The 20,821-nt window shown below is 45.9% G+C and overlaps 1 protein-coding gene across 1 annotated transcript in view; it reads right to left on the bottom strand.

The window, feature by feature from the left end:
• LOC138104774 (PHD finger protein 21B-like) overlaps positions 1-20,821 on the bottom strand; it is an 81,548-nt gene that overhangs the window by 37,300 nt on the left and 23,427 nt on the right. Inside the window, exon 2 of the mRNA XM_069003978.1 lies at positions 2,365-2,457. Coding sequence (XP_068860079.1) covers positions 2,365-2,457 — 93 coding nt within the window. The remainder of the gene's footprint in view (positions 1-2,364; positions 2,458-20,821) is intronic.

Genomic DNA, 20,821 nt, shown 5'->3' with positions numbered 1-20,821 from the left:
CAGCTGGACTCCACTTGTTGGTATGCTTGAGAGACAGGAATTTGCGTCTCTGAAAGTCAGTCCTAGAATGGCAGGATTGTGCCAGTAACTCACAGCACGGTATGGGGCCTTGCCTGTCATCCACAGGGACAAAAAGAGGTTAGTGGCCAGCCTGGTCTGTAACTTTTATCTAGCATCAGACCAAGTCTGATGGAAAAAAGCTGAGGACATGGTCTGTGACGAGGTTTAATTCTGAACAATTTCCAGCTCCTACTGGAAGATAATATACACCCCTTAATTTCCAAAATAATTTTTAATTAAGTGCTTGTCTTCAGAAAACTACAAGGAAGAAGAGTGAAGGAGATGTTTTTTACCATAACACCTGTATGGTATCACATGGCCTTGCTTCCTGGAATTTTTATATTTCCATCTGAAGTTTCCAGTTCTCCTGGACCAGAGATGACTACGCACTCACGCTACAGTTCTTACAAAGGACAGCCTTCACAGTGACACAGTGCTGCAGATGATTTACAGTAGCCTCCCAGGTCACCTGCATCCAGCTCTACCTGGGGAATGACAGCTTGACACCACTCTGGTTAATGGCTATATTTAATCTATTTTCAAGACATCTGACTATTTAATTAGAAGCCAAACTTTCCACTTGTAGATGAAAACCTGGTATCTCTGAAGACATCAAGCACAAAGTTTTGATGGAAGGAGGGAGTTCCCCACTTGGAAACTAGATGGAAATTTTAAACTTCTCTGTGAGCTTGGAGGGGGAGAGGAACATATGGATCATGAAGATGTGCAAAAGAGGACTGGTGTGTAAATGGGATGGGCTGTTGCTGAAAAAGCTGGCCTGTTGCTGGCCTGTGAAAAAGCCATAAAAAACTCAGGGCATAAGACATACCCCCAATAACATGGTAATACATACAGCTGCCTACTTCATTTTCAATTTTGTCAGAAATGAGGTTGATAGGTAGTTATTGCCCATTCTATCCATATGAAATATTCACTAAACAGAAAAGTTAGTGAACTATGGCTCAGGGCAGCCAAGAAAGCACTGCTAGTTCATTAGTATTATGTATGATTGCATAAACAGGTCTGAAATGGAAACTGTACCAGGAAGGGAGTGAAACAAAGCGGGATACAAACAAAAATATTGCCAGGAGCTAAAAAGCAAGACAGAAAGGATGTGTTCTTTTCAAAAAGCTGAGGAAATCAGCTTCCTCCACTTTTTCCAATTCTTCAAAATTGGATCTAGTGCTGAATGAAATTTTTTTCTATTTAATAAAAGCATAGAGCATTGGTACTTCTCCTAGTGCAGCACTTGCAATGCCATCACCATTGCTGAAACACAACCTAAATGATAATTTAGGCCCAGTTACAGATCTTTCAGCTGCTCTTGGACCTCATCTATTTTCAGGAGCAATCTGCTCATCTTTGACACCCCAAAATGGCAGAAATCAAAATGTTATTACAATGTAAGAACAACTGAAAAGAAAAGTCTTGATAAGAAAACTATAACCTCACTTTACGTTCCCAACTCTGCCTTCCACAAAATGTAATTTAAAGAGAGAACTTAAGAACTTTATATTGGAAATACTTCTTCCTCCAAGTAAATTTAGCTCACAGATCTTCTACTAGATTCTGCCACTAAAAAAAATGGGAAAAAAAGAAAGGAACAATAGGAAGAATATATGTCATCAACACTTTTCTAGTGTTCATATATGAGAAAGAGAGCTCTAAGGGCCACAGTGGGAGAAATATATTTATACTTAATAATCATGAATGTGAAAAGCAAACCACTTGTTGAAAATGACATCCAAAAATTTTGAGAAAGAGGGTTGAAATGGGGAATAAAGTGTATAGTTGTAGAAACAGTGATGGGTGCTCAGAAAAGAAAACAGTTTAAAACATTTTAAAAACCCGTGAGTGCAACTCCCCTTTCACTCTTACCCAGAGAATCTTTCCTCAGTCTGGTACCTGGGTTAGCTGGGCCAAAACTTTGTATTGGGATTTGAAGGCAAGTAAGTCAGTGAAACAGAACATGGGATTAAATCTTGAGCAGGAAGGTTAACACTTCCACCAGTTCTTTTACTTACAGAATTGTAGATTTTCACTTCTGTGATTTGTGATTCATCTTTAAAGCATAAACTTACATTCCACCATATGTATTTTGTTCTTCCACAATGACTCTATTTGATTTTTTATAGCTTTTCATTGTGCTATCAGTAGGTTCCCAGAAGAATTTTTTTTTCCTGGATTGAAGAAAACTCAACTCTGCAAAATCAGTGTGCTGACACACCCAGGCCTAGGCACTAGACAGAAGCAGAGAATATGTACAAAATGACACAACCCCCTCTTTGAAGCTGTATTATGTACCTGAGGTAGCACTGCTGGTCCTTGTCCTGCCAACCTCTGCAAGGAGCTGACCTGAGGAACTTTAATGGGCACTGCAGTGATAGTTCCCAAAGTCTGTTGGAAGAAAAACATTTGAACAGAGCTTAAAACAATTGCAAAGCTTTCCCAGACAGAATCTCTCCGAGCCAGAAGTTCCCTTCCAGCTCTTTTTCTCTTCCCAGCTACCATGGCTGCAGGCTCTGTATGCACCAGACTGTTTTCGAAAGAGATCTGAAATGCACCACAGGGACGTGCATGGGTACGATGATGAATTTCATGGTAGCCAGGGTCACAAAAAGATGTTTGCTGTGCCTCAGGAAATAGTGAATACTGAATTATTAAAATGGAAAGCTGCCTATAAATATACTACAGCACACTGCCACACAACATTCAGCTAAGATGACATCCATTTGAGCCAACACAGCACCTATTACTATCCATGTTTATTTTCATTACCCTTTTCTTAGTTGTATACCAAATTTATTCAAAGCTTATTTAAGATAGGATGGAATAAATGGATGGCTTATAAATTTATGATTGGGCCATGTGTGTAAAGAAGATAGCTAACTTTTCCCATTTAACCTCTTTCATTTCTTCATCCCTGATTTCAATTCATAGAATCATGGAATGGCTTGGATTGGAAGGGACCTTAAAGATCACCCCATTTCACCCCGACCGTGGGCAGGGACACTTTCCATGAGACCAGCTTGTTCCAAGCCCCATCCAATATGGCCTTGGACATTTCCAGGGATGGGGAAACCACAGCCTCTAACCAAAACTTCATACTTTGGTTAACTGGCCAATATTCTTAAGGCAAACTTGTAACTTTTATCTAGCACTTCTTTATTGCTGTTGGGACGACATGGCAATATAAGCAAGCAGATGATTGTCATTATAACAGCGAGAGACACGTAGTCACTGAACACAAAAACTTATCAGGCTGTTAGAAATACCTAATAAGGTAAAAAATACAGATTCAACTGAATTTCTCTAAATTTAACTCTGCTCTAAACCAAGGTTTTTGATCACAGTCAGCAAGATAAAATATGCTATTATTACCCCAATCTGGTAATGAAACCTGTCAGTAGAAAAGACACTATAATATAATCAGCTCAAGGGAAGTGAAACTGTCATATCCATGCTGATATGTTCTCCTCAGACCTCACCCACAGAGTGGCAAAACAGTCTACTTCATTCTGTCTCCAGTGTTTGATAAGAAATAACAAGTGTTTTCAGGCAGATTATTCTTAACAAACTTCTCCTAAAACATTTATATTTTCACCTCTGCTACTCCTGTCAGAGACATTTGGGGGTGTGATGTTGCATATTCAGCAAAGATTAACATTTGAAGAAGAATTGCCTGAATGAAACAACAAGGAGAGCTGAACAGTTATAAACATGCAAGACAATTTTTCTTGAGTACTCATGGATTACCAGTACCCTGGATTTTCCACGGAAAAATATACTCCATTAAAATTCTGTCTCAAGCCAAGAGAAGGGGGAAAGGGGGAAGAGAGAGCAGCATGTCCATCCATGGATGTTAGAACAAGTTAAGTTATACCTTCCTTTAGAAATAAAGGTTCTGGCAGCAGGATGTGGAACAGAAGGGGGTATTTCTGCCACAGTTTCCTTATAGGGTGACACATGGACTAAAAAACAATGGGAAGGATATGACTGAACAACTTCTTTGCCCTGTCTACCCTATCACACCCTCACACATTGGCAAGAATAATGTGATGAACTACTGTAGTCTGGGGAGAAGGAGAAATTGAGCTGCCACCTGCTGCTATGGGCATTTATTAGACTTATCACAACTTCCTGCTTAATATTAGCATGAACTGTAATCAATTCAGCCCAGATTCAGATTTTTAGGGTAAATAGTAAAGTGAACTTTCCAACCCACGCTACAGAAAGCTTATCACAAGTAGGATCTACATTTTCCTACTATCCCAAATGAGATTTCTTTCACCAAGCAGTGAAGTCCAAGGTTTACCTGGAAACATCAGGGGCACCACAACTTCTCCTGGGCTGTATAGATACCCTCTATAGAAAGTTAAAACAAGAAGTTCTTCCTTTCTGGAAAGTTGAGCCTTAAAGACTGCTGCCTCCAACCTTGCAAACACACATCCTAATATTCCTATTCCTATAGATACACAAGGATTTGCAAAGATTTTCAAACTGGACAACAAAATACTTAGTGATTGGCATGGTGGTCAGTCCAAGGTTGGACTTGATGATTTTGGAGGTCTTTTCCAACCTTAATGACTCTGTGATTCCATTAAAATACAAAGTGCTGATACTGAATGAAATTGGAAACTGATTATAAAGATAAGAATCAAGTTACTGAGATGTTAAATAAGATAGAGTTATCAGTTGTTAAGATGCACAAAAAACTCCATGTCTAAGCGACAAAGCTCTTCTCTTGTAATTCTTCAGATATCTCCACGGAATAAAAACCAACCAAGCAACCGTGTCTAGAACAAAATGATTCTGTCCTATGAGGAAGGAGCTCATGTCAGCCCCTGGGTGCACTACTAGGCCAATTCTGGTTCAAGTTTCAAAACAGCGAATGATTGAGACAAAAGAAACGGGAATGAGAAAACAAACAAGAAACACGATGAAACCACTCTACACTGTTCTCTCAGCTTCACTTGATGGCAAAGTCAGGATGAACCGTCTGTGGGTAGCTGAGAAATGACCTACCATTAGTTCTGTCACATGCACTTTCAAAAATTTAATCAGATTTATTTTCCTAAAGTAGGAGTTCTGCAGTGAACTTAAAAGTACAAATCCAAATAATGGCATTCTTAAGTTATGAAATTTCCAGTGACAAAGATGCAGCCTTCTGTTGACAAATGGTTTCATAGTAAGGATCTGTTATTTAATATTCAAGGAAAAAATCTCAACTAGAAAATCATAGAAATCACATGGCCAAGGAAAAAATCAGAACTTCCATCTCACATTAATATGAACACTACAGTATGTTTAGATAGACAGACATCTAAGAAACTATTTTATTTTTCACTATTTACATTGTTTTGTTATTGTTTCCCAGCTTGGGCATAAATAGCTCAAGCTATTTTATCAGCAGAATTCAATAACCTCTGTACTTTCCCTGTAACACATTTCATCTGTTATGTCAGGGTACTTTGCCTAGGTCAGTATTATTGTCTCCCTTTTAGTCATAAAACCCCCTAGATTTAGAGGTAAAATGGCATGGTTAAGGCTAGACTGTTGGGCAGGTGGAAATGTAAGCCAGACTTCCAGTGTCTTATCCATCTGACTGATTAACCTCATCTCATCTGTGCATGGAGAGCTCCATCCGAATGGCCTAATTTTTAGGCAGACCAGGATGTCTCCATGACAATGGGTGAAAGAAGTGAAGTATGAAACAGGGAATCCCGGTTGTGGTCTCTGCAATGAAGGAGGCGCAGGTGCCAGAATGGGTGGTTGGGTAGTTTGTCTCTGGGTACAATTTACACTGCCTTGCTCTTGTTCAAACTGTACATAAACAAGAATATAAAACCACTTGCCTGGGAAATAAAAATGTAAGCATCCTTATCTGATGCCCTTGCCCACGCAATGAGAACTGGACAAATTTCCCATGGCTCAAGCTACACCAGGTCAAATCTTGCTCACACTCCCCTTCATACATCAGCCCAAGCTGGTCCCTCAGCTCAAGCCCATGGGCTTAAAGAGGTGACTAATCAAGATACCTCCCCAACAAACAGAAAGGTTAACTTTTGTTCCTCCTGTTAGCAGAGCAACCTGTTTTCATGCCCTGACTGTCCAGGCCATGGTGAGCCTGGTGGACCAAAGTCTTGCTACTCACCAATTCCACATTATCGTTTTTATCCATGGGGACCTTTTTCTTTGCTCCTTTTTTTTTTTCCAGTTTATCCAAAGAGCAAGCTGGTGCACATTCTTATAAACCTCTAATTAACAAGTTGAAAAGACATTTTTCTGGAAGTGCCTGACCTTTAAGGATTTTGTAAGAATTTAATCGATACAAGCAGAAATAATAATTTAAAAGATTATTTTATGAGTGCTGAATAGCAGCACTTTCGTAAAGATAAGTGAGTTTCTTATTTCTACATCTACAACTCTAAGCATTTTAATGAAAAAGGTCCATAAAATTCAAAGATAGCTCTGAATCTCCTCTATCTAAATCTACTTGGGCTTTTCTGGCGAGCCCCAGAAACACCTACAATGTGAAGGGATGAGGGAAAGTGAAGAGCTGAGTTTCAGTTGGCCTCAGGTTTGATTGTATGCATTTAAGCCAGACTTACTAACTTTATACAGTTGGGGTTTTTTTCAAATAAGAACAAATTCATCAGATATATTTCCTACTGTCTAATTCACTGAACTTTACATCCAGAAGCATTTTGGGAGCTCACGATCTTTTGCTAACTCCTACCTCAAGCTCCAACCTTGGACTGGAACAGACAGCTCAACCCCTCCATCCCTCAGTGCAGGAGTTATTGGATGTTAGGGACCGAGTCCGGAGAGCTGGCCGGATAAACAACACGTACACCGATACGATTAAGCATCGTTCTCCCTTTATTGTTCAACTATGCCAACTTATATCTACTTTTGCAAAGATCCACGCCCAGTCCCTCTAGATGGCCTCTAATCAGTGGGGAAGCTGGCCAGCTGTATACCTTGCCAAGGACTCTCAGGGCTGCCTGAAGTCAGGTGCTTTCCAGGCCTGCCTGCAGCCAGGGGCCTGTTCAGGGGTTTTTCCTCAGCAACCTTGGGTTGTCCAATCTTTCCAGGGGTATCATATGCCTTGTTCCATAAGGAATCCCTCTACACATCCCCCGTTTTCTTTTTGGGCAACCCAGGCCTGGTCGATAATCTTTCACAGCCCTGCTTTGACGCAGGAAAAAATGCACCCAAATACTATTAAGCCTATTATAATTACAAATAGCAATCGGCAGCCTTCTACTACCAAGGTACACAGCCATCTGGTGATACCCAGACCCTTAAGCCAATCTCTAATAGGGTCGTCTGTCTCCCAAAGGTTGTGCAGGCCCCTCTGGAGGTCACAGAGGTGCTTGTGAATTGAGACAGAGTGGTCAGAAAGATTCATACAGCACATACCTTGGAAATCTTCACAGCCGTAGTCGTGGGCTAATGTAGAAAATCAATGGCTGCCCTATTTTGTGATACCGCATGCCTAACACTAGTAACATCTGCGCTTAGCTCGTCAAGCATCTGCGAAGTTATGTTTCGTTCGTCCCTCTTCACCACACCGGAAACAGGCGACTCTGCCCATCCGGGGACCAGGAGGTGGGCCAGCGGCCCTCTCCCCCTTTTTACTTTGCGCCCCTCCTGTCAGCGCTGCGGCAATGACTTGTCCCTGCTTTTTCAGGACATTCTGCAGTGTTGTGGTAAATGCAGCTGTTTGAGACGACTGCTCCGCACGGCTAGCATGCACGAGCATCTCGTCTACTCCTCCTCCCTGGGGCAGCGTGGCAAGAATTGTCTTGGTTTGCCTATTAGCATTTTCAAAGGCAAGGGTCTGGAACATTTGCTGTTGGAGCTCTTCGGAGAGCTCAGTTGTGTCCTTCAAGGCCACTAACAGATGGTCAATGAACTGACCATATGGCTCCGACAGCCCCTGTCGGACTGCCGTGTATGGAGGAGACCTCTTCTTTTCAGGTACTGACAACAAGGCTTTGTGGGCAAGAGTCTGTGACAAGTGATGAATGATTGTGGGCAGGGTCAGCTGCGTCACCGTCGCTCCATAAGCCCCGCTCCCAGTTAGCATGTCAGCTTGGATCGCATATAGTGGGTCTTGTGTATCACCTTGGTGTTTGCTAGCTTCTTCTTGTGCTAGCTTGTGTTTCCATGTTTGCTCCCAGAGCAGGAACTGTGAAGGGGTCAACAACAACTGTGCGATGCTGATGCAATCATTAGGACACAGGACTTGTGCTGTAAAGATAAACTGCATGATGATCCGTGTAGCTTTGGACCGGAGGCCATGCATGGTGACTGTTTGCTTCGCTTGCTGCAAGATCTTCCAGTCATGGGGCTCCCACCTTGCGGTGTGCCCCTGTATCAGTACAGAGCAGGCTAGGGCATCTACGGCTTGCCAATCTCCTTCAATGATTGCATTACGGACAACTCCGTTCCATCTCCTTTGCAATGGATCAGTCCTCACCGTCAGGGCTGACGGAGGCAATAGCTGCACGTCCTCTTGCTGGGAGGGAAGGGCTATAGGCCCTGTGCCCAGTTCTCCCAATGGGAACGGAGGAATTCTGGTGGCCATCTTAACTGGTGGGTCCATGGGATGCCACGGTGCTGATGGTGTGGTTTCACGAGCCCTAGACTCCAGCGCGTCCTGACACGTAGACAATTCAGCAAGCTTCTTCATTACTTTATGCATCATCTCTCGGTGGTTCTCCTCCTCTTGGGGCTGACCCCCAGCAGCCCTGGCTGGCTCTGTCTCTGCAGGCGACAAAGCCATAGAGGCTGCTTCACAGTCGGATGATGATCTGCTGTCCAGCAGAGGGGGGTAGTGCACTGCCGTTTTCAGCCAGCAGCTAGAACTGCTTGCTTCTCCTCTGCTCGCCTGTGCCCCGCCCCCAGAGTTGGGAGGTTCTGCTTCTGCCTTTGCTTGCAGTTCTCCCTTAGGCTTCTGCGGGGTAACTTCCTTCCCCGCCGGGTCCAGCAGCTCCTGCAGCAAGCGTACAGGCGCTGATGTCCCCTTCATCGGTCGACCCGCGGTCAGCCCAAAGAATCCGCCCTGGCCTCCGGCCGCTGCTCTGTGAGACCCCTCTCCTCTTTCTTTTCTGGGGCCACCACCCCCCAGCGCCTCCATGGCTGCCGTGGCCACTTTCCTCTCTGCTTTCATTTCTGCAAGGGTATTAGTCACAGCTCTCCATGTTAATCCGAGAGCTTTAGTTTCTTTACCTTCCTTTCTACCCTCAGTTGTGAACTCCCATAGTCTGTTTCCAACTTCCCACCACTCTTCAGTCAAAAACAAAAGCGAAGTGCATTTCAAAAACCCTCGTTCCCGGGCCCACGTTATTAGGGCATAGAGATCTCAATCTTTTACAGTCTCGCCTCTCTTAGAGAGGATACTGGCTAGGAGATGAGTTGCAGCCTCGTACTCCATAGCTGTCTTACCTGCGGGGACTCACTTGGCTGCGCGAGCTCTGGTCTCCAGCACCACTTAGCTTTTTGCCAGGACACTCCCGCTCAAGCTCTCCAGGCTCCTCAGTGCCAGTGCGACGATTCAGAGTCTTGCCACATTAAGGCAAACCGCATTTAAGCGAAACAAACCGCGTTTAGGCAAACCGCATTTAAGCGAAAGAAACCGCATTTAAGTGAAATGAACCACATTTAAATGAGTAAGAGCACTTGAGTCCCTGCTCAGGCGTCAGGCGTTAGGGACCCGAGTCCGGAGAGCTGGCCGGATAAACAACACGTACACCGATACGATTAAGCATCGTTCTCCCTTTATTGTTCAACTATGCCAACTTATATCTACCTTTGCAAAGATCCACGCCCAGTCCCTCTAGATGGCCTCTAATCAGTGGGGAAGCTGGCCAGCTGTATACCTTGCCAAGGACTCTCAGGGCTGCCTGAAGTCAGGTGCTTTCCAGGCCTGCCTGCAGCCAGGGGCCTGTTCAGGGGTTTTTCCTCAGCAACCTTGGGTTGTCCAATCTTTCCAGGGGTATCATATGCCTTGTTCCATAAGGAATCCCTCTACAATTGGATAATGAACACATGTGGCCTGGGACACAAGACACTTCCCAACCCCCATCTTCAGTGACCTCCACAGGCAGACAGGGATCTGGCATGTCAGGGACACAGTTTTGGTTGAACAATCCACAGGTGCTCTCAGATGGGAATGCAGCAGGCCCACTGTGGAGGGGACCTGCAATCTCCATTGGATAAGTATCATCCAGCAGCACATTCCAAAGGGTCACACTTCAAATTGCAAAAACAGGTGAAGGGATCCAAATGAAATCCTTTTCACTGGTCAGTTTACTCACTAAGAAAATAGTAATAACTTAAAACAGGAAAACCAACTCAAGCCCCCAAGCAAGAGGACACAGTTGCATTAAAAGACAAAAAAAAAAAAAAAAAGCAGTTCCTCCCATTCAACCAAAAGAAAATGAAAAGCTTGGGCAATATTGCCAAGTGCAGTTAAAAAAAAAATCACTTATCACCATGATTTCTATTAATACCTTGCACTGTAACTACAGGAGTAACCAACAGGAGTTGGATTCAATGATCCTTGTGGGTCCCTTCCAAATCAGTATATTCTGTGAACCTCCTATGATTGTCCAGCATCAAATCAACACCATCCCAGGACAAAGGCTCTCAAAGACAACTGAAGGACAGAAGTGTGGGGAGAATAGCAAGTAGAAGACATAAGAAGTGAAACAAAGAAGTATGGCATGGACAGAGAATAAGTATTCAAAGGATGAAGTCTAGAGATGGTCAGAGGATAAAAGAATGCTGAGGCAGAAACAAGCATGAGACCTACATTGTCAGTGATCAGACTATGGGCCATATATTCAGTTTCCAGCTATTATGTTATGACTTATTTCATCAATGCCTGAGTTTTCAAATCTGGGACTATTTGCAATTTAAGCAAACTTCTGCCTCTCAGTCCTGAATGAATACACACACACACACACATATACACAAACACACACATACATACGTATGTATCTAGAGATGTTTATCTCTACTTTACTGAAAAGTATTTGCATTTTACTCAGTTTGGGTACATACATTTGTCAAACCATTGCTATGCTTGCTTTGAATTACAAATTGCTTTCCACACTCCTTTGGATGTACTAAAAAATGCTTAAGGACTTATTGCTACAATTCATTATCTGTACAAACTCATTGCAGAGCTTGTGTCCATGAGCAGCTTAAGATTAGAACACAGATGTAAAGCTTTTAGGGGACATAACTGTCCTCCCATTCCAGAATTACACCAGGATAAGTAAAATCACTCCAATCAGTCACTGAAGAGAATCAGACTCATCCAGTAATAGGTTAAAGAGACCCATTACCAAAGTAAGAGCTTTGTTGGTGTGACCCAGCCCACTGTGGGGCTGGGGCAGCATGATGCCAATCAATCCCAGCCCATCCCCTGGATCGAGTTTCCTGAAGAGGCAGACTCAGAGGGTGGGTCGATGGGCGGCTCAGAAGCCTAAGCCACACCCCCCTGGGTGGTGCCCAGGTACAAGCCGCCTCCCCTGGTTCGGGAAAATTCTTGGTTACTCGGTTGTTCACTGGTTCTCTGTTATAACTCCCACCTCTTGGTTTCCCCCAGTGGTTCATGTTAAATTATGTCCTCCCCCTGGCTTGTAACTCATTGGTTGTTTTACCCTTTCCCCACGGTTTTCAAATTCCCTATAAAACTGAGGACAAGCCTCAGGGGAGGATCCCATCACATTCCATCCCTTCCAAGCTTGTTCAGGTTGTGAAACTTCTAACAATAAACCTGTTAGGAGTCAGACCAGAACAGCCTCTCTCTTCCTTTGTCTCTGAGCTAACGTGAGCCGATCCCATCAGCTCCTGCCATGTTTCCTCTGCAAAAAGCCAGCTAGCTAGCTCAGCCAGCAGCTCTTTTCCTGATGCCGAAGTTGCTTCAGCGACACACAGAAGAATGCAGCTGGACTGTCTCTGACCTGGGGCACACCAGAGCTCGTGCCTCGAGCACCAAGAACTGCGTTAGGTTAGCGCACCAAGAACTGCGTTAGGTTAGCGCACCAAGTGTGGGGCTCACGCAAGTGGATCCCTGCGGCGTTGTGGCTGTTGGTGGACAGCAAGAAGAAGCGACTTTGGACCTGCCCATGCCTCTTGGTGCAGTCTGCTCTGTTTTAGGAGCGGTGCCCTGAGAGAAGGCTGCTAACTCCCACTGATTCTGCACTGAACTGACTTTGGAGAGAAACCATGCCTCGGAGAACCCCACCTGTGCTTTTTAATTTGGGACCGGATGCCTTTTAACTGATTTCTGAAACTTGTGTGAGTAACCCCGGTCCCTGATATTTTGTTTCTTTTTTCATTTTGTGGGTGGCGGGTGAAAGAAGCGCTGAGAGAGAGATGGGATCAAAACTCTCATAGCCCCAAGGAGAGGTTTTTCTCCAAGTTGTGAAATTCCTTGAAGTTAGTGGTTTTAAATTTTCAAAGGGTCTGTTAAAACAGTTTGTTCACTGGCTTTTCTTTTACCTTCCTCAAGTGTCTCCCACAAATTTAAAATCTCCTGCCTTCTGGCAGGCTGTGGGGGATAAGATTACTGATTTAAAGTGAAAAGGGGACTCCTCTGGAGAAAAATTCTTTCCTCTACTTCTAGTTCTTCGGGACTTGCATAAAATGGATCAGAAAGTAAAAGAAAAGCACAAATCCTGTCACAGTTCTTCCCGTATCCCTCCTTCCTCCCCTCCTGCTCCTCATCCCACTTCCCCTTCGTTGGAAAAACCGAATGGGGTGATGTGCCCAGAGGCACAGAGTTGCTACCTTCTCCCTGACCCCTCTCGGTCTTTTCAGCCACTCTGTTGGGGTAGCTCTGGCCAGGCTACCTCAACCCCTTCCCAAACCCCGTATCCCTCGCCCTCTTCCCCAGCTGTAAGCCCAGAAAACTGTTCTAAATGCTGTTTGCCATTGCCCCCCCCCCCCCCCACTCCATGTGTCTGAACAATTGCGCTGACCACATGGCACAGTTCACCCTTCCCCCCCTTCTTCTTCCCACAGTCCCTTTCACCCTCCTACCCCCAACCCTTTCCTATTCCCACCCCCAGACTTGACATCACCAGGTTCCTCCCACACATCAGGTACCACCCCCTGTGTCAGGAATCCCCACCCATCCTGTGACCCCACCTCCTGGTCCTCCAACCCCGCCCTCTGTGGAGGACTTCCTGGTTCTCACGCCCCCTCTTCCAGTTCCCATGGGGTAGAAACCGGAACTGACGCCATCTTGAAATTGGGTCTGGAAGTCCCCTCAGCCCCCTCCTATCCCTTTGCTGCTCCTGTAACATATGATTGAACTTGCAATAATTCCACATGGAAAGCTTTTAATTCTGCAGGGCTGAAAGAGCTTTGCAAAGCCCAGAAAGAATTTGGGACGGAGAGTCAGCATTTTAAGAACCTTCTTAAGATAACTCTCACCAGTACAGTGATCGTGCCACATGACCTCAAAAGCATTTTCTCCTGCTTGCTTTCCCCATCCGAATTTCAAATGTGGGAAGAAGGTTGGAGAAAGCAACTGGGAGAAGTCCTCCCTATTTTACTGCAGTATCCAAACAATGCCGGGGTTTCTACAGATCACCTTACCGGTGAGGGGTTATTAGCCAAGCCCCAGAATCAGGCTCAAAATACACCAGAGCTGGTCCTGAATGCTGTAAAGCAAGCAGCTGAGCAAGCGTTCTTAATGATGCCCCCTAAATTAGCACCTCAATTGAATTACACTGAGATTTGGCAACTACAAAACGAGCCATTTATTGATTTTGTCGATAAACTGAGGCTCGTAGTGGAAAGACAAGTGGAAGATCCGAAAACAAGGGAGCATATTATAATGCAAATTGCAAAGACTAATGCTAATGATGCTTGTAAAAGAGTGATTTGGGGTCTTCCATTCGAACCTCCACCAACCTTAAGTCAAATGATTCATGCTTGCACGACATTGGTGCCAACTCATCAGCCAAATTTAAAAATGGGGGAAAACTTAATAGGAACTGCAGCCACTGCTGATGCAACAGCATCCCAGGATAAAAGAAATGCTAATTGGGTCTGCCACAGGTGTGGCAAACCAGGGCACTTGGCCCGAAACTGCAGAGCTTCTGCTCCAATTAATCAGGGTTCCCGAGCTGTCTCCCCAGGGCAAATGTCATCGCCTGCCACCAATGGGATGCAGCCAAAAAACTGACAGGACTGCGTGGATGAATCAAGAAACTGCCACCAGGAAAATGGTTACCACGACCACTGCAACTCAAATGGACGGTGACACCCCAGAGAATCATCGTGAGTTGCGAGAATCTGAGAGACTGTATACTGTGTTAAAAGATGTTGTACATTCACCAGCTGACATTTGTGTTACCCCAGAAACTGTTCAAGTGGGCCCACAAGGGTTCTTTACTGTCAATATCCAGTGTGTTAACCCTCCCTATTTTCTAGCTGCTAACCAAGTTGTAGCCCAAGCTATTCTCATGCCCAGTAGTCCGCCACAGGACTACAACCCCTCTGTCTTCTGGGCTGAGGTAGTTGGGAACGACAAACGCATTCTTAACTGCAAACTGTCTTGCCAAGGCTTGGGCATCAGCCTGGCAGGAATGATGGACACGGGAGCAGACGTGACAGTCATTTCCTCCCACAATTGGCCATCACACTGGGAGCTGCAGCTGGCAGAAGGTATCATGACGGGTGTGGGGGGATCTATATCTGCCCAGAGAAGCAAGGCAGTTGTCCAAATTGAGGGTCCAGAGGGACAGATAGCATCAGTCCGTCCTTTTGTAATTGACTCTGGATTTACATTGTGAGGCAGGGATCTCATGTCCCAGTGGGGGACTCGAGTCGAAATTCCATCTCAACCCCAAAATTTTTAATAAAGGCCACTGTGGAGCGCCCCTTCCAGAAATTAAATTGGATCGCTGATGAACATATCTGGATGGGTCAGTGGCCTTTGAAAAACGACAAATTAAAGGTGCTTACCGCACTCGTGGAGGAGCAATTGAGAAAGGGTAATCTGGAACCATGTAACAGCCCTTGGAACTCCCCGGTATTGGTAATCAAAAAGCCGGGGAAAGACCAGTGGCGCCTCCTACAGGACTTGTGGAAAATAAATGCAATCATAGAGGACATGGGACCCCTGCAGCCTGGAATGCTATCACCCTCCATGCTCCCCAGGCAGTGGAAGGTAGCAGTCATTGATACTAAAGACTGTTTCTTCCAGATCCCACTGCACCCAGACGATCCGCCCCAGTTTGCCTTCTCGGTACCTTCCATCAACCGAGAGGCTCCCATGCAGTGCTAGCAGTAGCGAGTTCTGCCGCAAGGCATGAAAAATTCACCCACCATCTGCCAGTGGTATGCAGCTCGCATTCTGTCCCCCATCCAAAAGTTAGCAGCAAAGGCAATAGTGCTCCACTATATGGATGATGTTTTGGTGTGTGCTCCTAACCAATCCTACTTAGACTGGACATTAGGGAAGGTAATCAAGGCCTTAGAGGCAAATGGATTTGAGATCCAGGCTGAAAACGTCCAGAAAACCTCTCCATTTAAATACCTTGGACTAAAAATCCATGAACAGACTGTAGTTCCCCAACAAGTCAAAATTAATGATAACCCTAAGACCTTGCAGGAACTCCATCAGCTCTGCAGGTCCATAAATTGAGTGAGGCCACTCCTAGGGCTGACGACAGAAGATCTTGCTCCTCTGTTCAACCTTCTGCGAGGGAAAGATGAGCTCACATCACCTAGGCATCTAACAGAGGAGGTGAGACAGTCCATCTGTAAGGTACAGGAAGTGCTGTCGTCCCAGCAGGCACACTGCTGTGCCCCAGGTCTGCCTTTTCAATTTATTGTATTAGGGGAAATGCCATACCTCCATGGGCTGATATTTCAATGGGACGAGGTGCAGAGTGATCCCCTCTTAAATATCGAGTGGGTTTTCCTCTCGCACCAGCCATCAAAAAGTATCACAACGCCACAGCAGCTCATGGCTCAGCTGGTGATGAAAGCTAGATCCCTCCTCCTTACCCTTGCAGGGTGTGACTTTACATGCATCTACCTAGCACTGGCAACCAATTCACTTGATAACCTCCAAAACAATGAGCACCTCCAATACACCCTAGACAGCTACACAGGCCAAATTTCTATACACCATCCAAACACAGACTGTTTACTTCAGTCTTCAAACTGATTCCAAAAGAAATTCAAAGCAGAAAACCATTAAATGTCTTGACAATCTTTTCAGATGGCTCCAGACGCTCCCGCAAGTCTGTCATCACTTGGAGGGATCCCCGCACTCAGAAGTGGGAGTCTGATGTGCAGGTAGTTGAAGGATCGCCGCAAGTGGCAGAACTTGCAGCCGTGGTCAGAGCATTTAAGTGGTTCAGTAAACCATTTAATTTGATAACTGATTTGGCCTATGTAGCAGGTGAGTTTCCAGGGCAGAGAGAGCCTTACTAAAGGAGGGTGCAAACCCAAAAATTCATAACTTGCTTTCGAAATTGATTCAACTGATCTCCCACTGAAAGCAACCATTCTATGTCACGCATGTGAGATCACACACTGATCTGCCAGGATTTATTGCCAAAGGGAACAGGAGAGCAGATGCCCTAGCAATGCCCATCAAGTTAGCAAATCTGCCTAACAGACTCCAGCAAGCCCAGCTGAGCCATGCAATGTTCCATCAAAATGCTCCAGCTCTCATCCAAAAGTTCCACCTCACTAGAGACCAGGCAAAAGCCATTGTGGTGACATGCCCCAACTGCCAAAAACACCAGCTTCCATCATTAGGTCAAGGGGTTAACCCCCGAGGCCTAGGCAGTTGCAAGGTATGGCAAACAGGTGTCACCCACTTCCCCCAATTTGGCCGCCAGAAATCTATTCACATTTCTGTGGATACCTTTTCTGGTGCAACCTTTGCCTCAGCCCACTGTGAGGAGAGGGCCAAAGATGTCATCAACCACCTGGTACAGGCCTTCTCTGTGTTGGGGATACCAAATAAAATAAAAACTGACAATGGCCCAGCATACACCTCTGCAGAGTTAAAAACATTCATGAGTGAGTGGGGTGTGGATCACATCACTGGCATCCCTCACTGTTCCGGTTTGGCCAAATTTAGAAATATATCCTCTGAGAGAAGGCACAGCAACCCCTTCCCCCCCCCACCCCCGGTTCGGGAAAAAAAAAATTTTCCTTGAAGGAAAGTGAAGAAGATAAAACTATTTATTTACCAAACACACGGGAAAAGGAAAATAAGGCTAAATAATAAAATGTTTCACTGTGGAGGAAAAAAAAACCTGGGAAAGTGTTAAGAGTCCTCCCTTTGGTCTCCTCGGCGCTGGGGCTTGGGCCAGGGCCAGGCCCTCTGTGCCCGGTGGAAAGTCCTCCCGATGTGCTCTGAGGTTGAAAAAAACAGTCCAGTAGAAAAGGGAGAAAATCCGGAATTCCAGAGAAGGAAAAAGCAAAGTCCAACTCTCAGTCTCTCTCCGGAGAACAAGAAGCTGGAACAACTGGCCAAAAGCTGACTGGAAAGCAGCAAGCCGGGTGCTTCCTCGCTCTCCTCCCGCAGCTGAAAAAAAAACCTGCTATCTCTGTGTGACCTTGAACAAGCTGCAAACTGCCCTGAAAAAGTTTTGCTCAGTTTTTTCCTTCCCCCTCTCAGGCTCAGTTTAGAGGCACAGAAAGGCACAAAAATTAATTTTGGGCATAGGCAGCGATATGGGATACACATCATAACGTCACCCCAAGACATTCCACCCCTTATCCCATATTGTTGGCTCAATGCCCAAACTAAGATATTCTAATTCTACACACACATTAATACATATATATATATACACAGCTATATACGAACAGTGACAGTGACAATCAGCAAGCAGGGGTATACAAGCATTTCACACAACAATCAGATCTCCCTGTGGTACACAACGTGTTGTTCCGTCTTTCTGCATTACCCACCATGTGCAACCAGGTCCCTGAGCAAAGACCACCCCACGGGTGGGTTTGTCTGCACTCGAGGCAGAATTTATCCACACAGGCTTTCCTAACAGACCTCTGACATGCACTACTGGGACCTTATCTCCATCTGTTGTATGCAGGGATTCAGATTGGGCTGGACCAGCTCTATTGGTGGAACCTCGGGTGTTAACTAACCAGGTGGCCTTTGCTAGATGCTGTTCCCAATTTTTGAAAGTTCCCCCACCTAGTGCCTTCAAAGTGGTTTTCAACAATCCATTGCACCGTTCCACTTTGCCTGCAGCTGGTGCATGGTAAGGGATGTGGTACACCCACTCAATGCCATGTTCTCTAGCCCAGGTGTTAATAAGGCTGTTCTTAAAATGAGTCCCATTGTCAGATTCAATTCTCTCAGGGGTACCATGCCTCCAAAGGACTTGCTTTTCGAGGCCCAGGATGGTGTTCCGGGCAGTAGCGTGAGGCACAGGGTAGGTCTCCAACCATCCTGTGGTGGCTTCTACCATTGTGAGCACATGGCGCTTGCCTTGGCGGGTTTGAGGCAGTGTGATGTAATCAATCTGCCAGGCCTCCCCATACTTGTATTTGGACCACCGCCCACCATACCACAGGGGCTTCACCCACTTGGCCTGCTTGATCGCAGCGCATGTCTCACAGTCATGGATCACCTGGGAGATACTGTCCATGGTCAGATCCACCCCTCGATCTCGTGCCCACTTATAGGTGGCATCTCTGCCCTGATGGCCTGAGGCATCATGGGCCCATCGAGCTAGGAACAACTCTCCCTTGTGTTTCCAGTCCAAGTCTACCTGTGACACTTCTATCTTTGCAGCCTGATCTACCTGCCTGTTGTTTTGGTGTTCTTCATTAGCCCTACTCTTGGGGACATGAGCATCTACATGGCGGACTTTCACAACCAGCTTTCTTACTCGGGCAGCGATGTTTTTCCACTCTTCAGCAGCCCAGATTGGTTTTCCCCTATGCTGCCAATTAGCTTTTTCCCACTTTTCTAACCATCCCCACAGAGCATTGGCTACCATCCATGAATCAGTGTAGAGGTAGAGCTTTGGCCACTTCTCCCTTTCAGCAATGTCCAGGGCTAGTTGAACAGCTTTGAGTTCAGCGAGTTGGCTTGATCCACCTTCTCCTTCAGTAGCTTCGGCAACCCGTCGTGTGGGACTCCATACGGCTGCTTTCCACTTTCATTTCATCCCTACGATGCGACAAGAACCGTCGGTGAAAAGAGCGTAGCGTGTGTCTTCTGATGGCAGTTGGTTGTACGGTGGAGCTTCTTCAGCACGTGTCACTTGTTCTTCTTCATCAGTGAGACCAAAGTTTTCACCTTCTGGCCAGTTTGTGATTATTTCCAAAATCCCAGGGCGATTCAATTTTCCGATACAGGCGCGCTGTGTGATGAGAGCAATCCATTTGCTCCATGTGGCATTGGTGGCGTGGTGGGTAGAGGGAACCTCTGCTTTGAACATCCACCCCAGCACTGGTAGTCGGGGTGCCAGGAGGAGTTGTGCCTCTGTGCTGATTACCTCTGAGGCGGCTTTGATTCCTTCATAGGCTGCCAAGATTTCCTTCTCTGTTGGAGTGTAGTTGGCTTCAGACCCTCTGTAGTTTCGGCTCCAAAATCCCAGTGGTCGACCTCGAGTCTCACCAGACACCTTCTGCCAAAGGCTCCAGGACAGGCCATTGTTCCCGGCTGCAGAGTAGAGCACGTTCTTCACTTCGGGTCCTGTCCTGACTGGGCCAAGGGCTACCGCATGAGCGATTTCCTGCTTGATTTGGGCAAAAGCTTGTTGCTGTTCGGGGCCCCAATGGAAATCGTTCTTCTTGCGGGTAACCAGGTAAAGAGGACTCACAATCTGGCTGTATTCAGGAATGTGCATCCTCCAAAAGCCTATGGCACCTAGGAAAGCTTGTGTTTCCTTCTTGTTGGTTGGTGGAGACATTGCAGTGATCTTATTGATGACCTCAGCGGGAATCTGACGCCGTCCATCTTGCCACTTCACTCCCAGGAACTGGATCTCTTGGGCAGGTCCCTTGACTTTGCTCTTCTTGATGGCGAAACCAGCTTCCAGGAGAATCCGGATAACTTTCTCTCCTTTCTCAAACACTTCTGCTGCAGTGTTCCCCCACACAATGATGTCATCAATGTACTGCAAATGTTCTGGAGCCTCAGCCTTTTCTAGTGCAATCTGGATTAGTCCATGGCAGATGGTGGGACTGTGCTTCCACCCCTGGGGCAGTCGGTTCCAGGTGTACTGCACACCCCTCCAGGTGAAAGCAAACTGAGGCCTGCACTCTGCTGCCAGAGGAATGGAGAAAAATGCATTGGCAATGTCAATAGTAGCATACCACTTCGCTGCTTTGGACTCTAGCTCATACTGGAGCTCCAACATGTCCGGCACAGCAGCACTCAGTGGTGGAGTCACTTCATTCAAGGCACAATAGTCCACAGTCAATCTCCATTCTCCTTCAGATTTGCGCACAGGCCAAATGGGACTATTGAAGGGTGAGTGGGTCTTGCTGACCACCCCTTGGCTCTCTAGCTCACGGATCATCTTGTGGATGGGAATCACAGCATCTCGAGTTGTCCGGTACTGTCGGCGATGCACTGTCGAGGTAGCAATTGGTACTTTTTGTTCTTCCACCTTCAGAAGGCCGACTGCAGACGGGTTTTCTGATAGCCCAGGCAAAGTGTTCAATTGCTTAATGCCTTCTGTTTCCACAGCAGCTATTCCAAAAGCCCACTTGAGTCCCT

Source organism: Aphelocoma coerulescens, chromosome 1A, assembly GCF_041296385.1.
Source record: "Aphelocoma coerulescens isolate FSJ_1873_10779 chromosome 1A, UR_Acoe_1.0, whole genome shotgun sequence".
Taxonomy (NCBI): domain Eukaryota; kingdom Metazoa; phylum Chordata; class Aves; order Passeriformes; family Corvidae; genus Aphelocoma; species Aphelocoma coerulescens.
The sequence above is the reverse complement of the archived record's forward strand: the minus strand, read 5'-3'. Positions and strand labels throughout refer to the sequence as shown.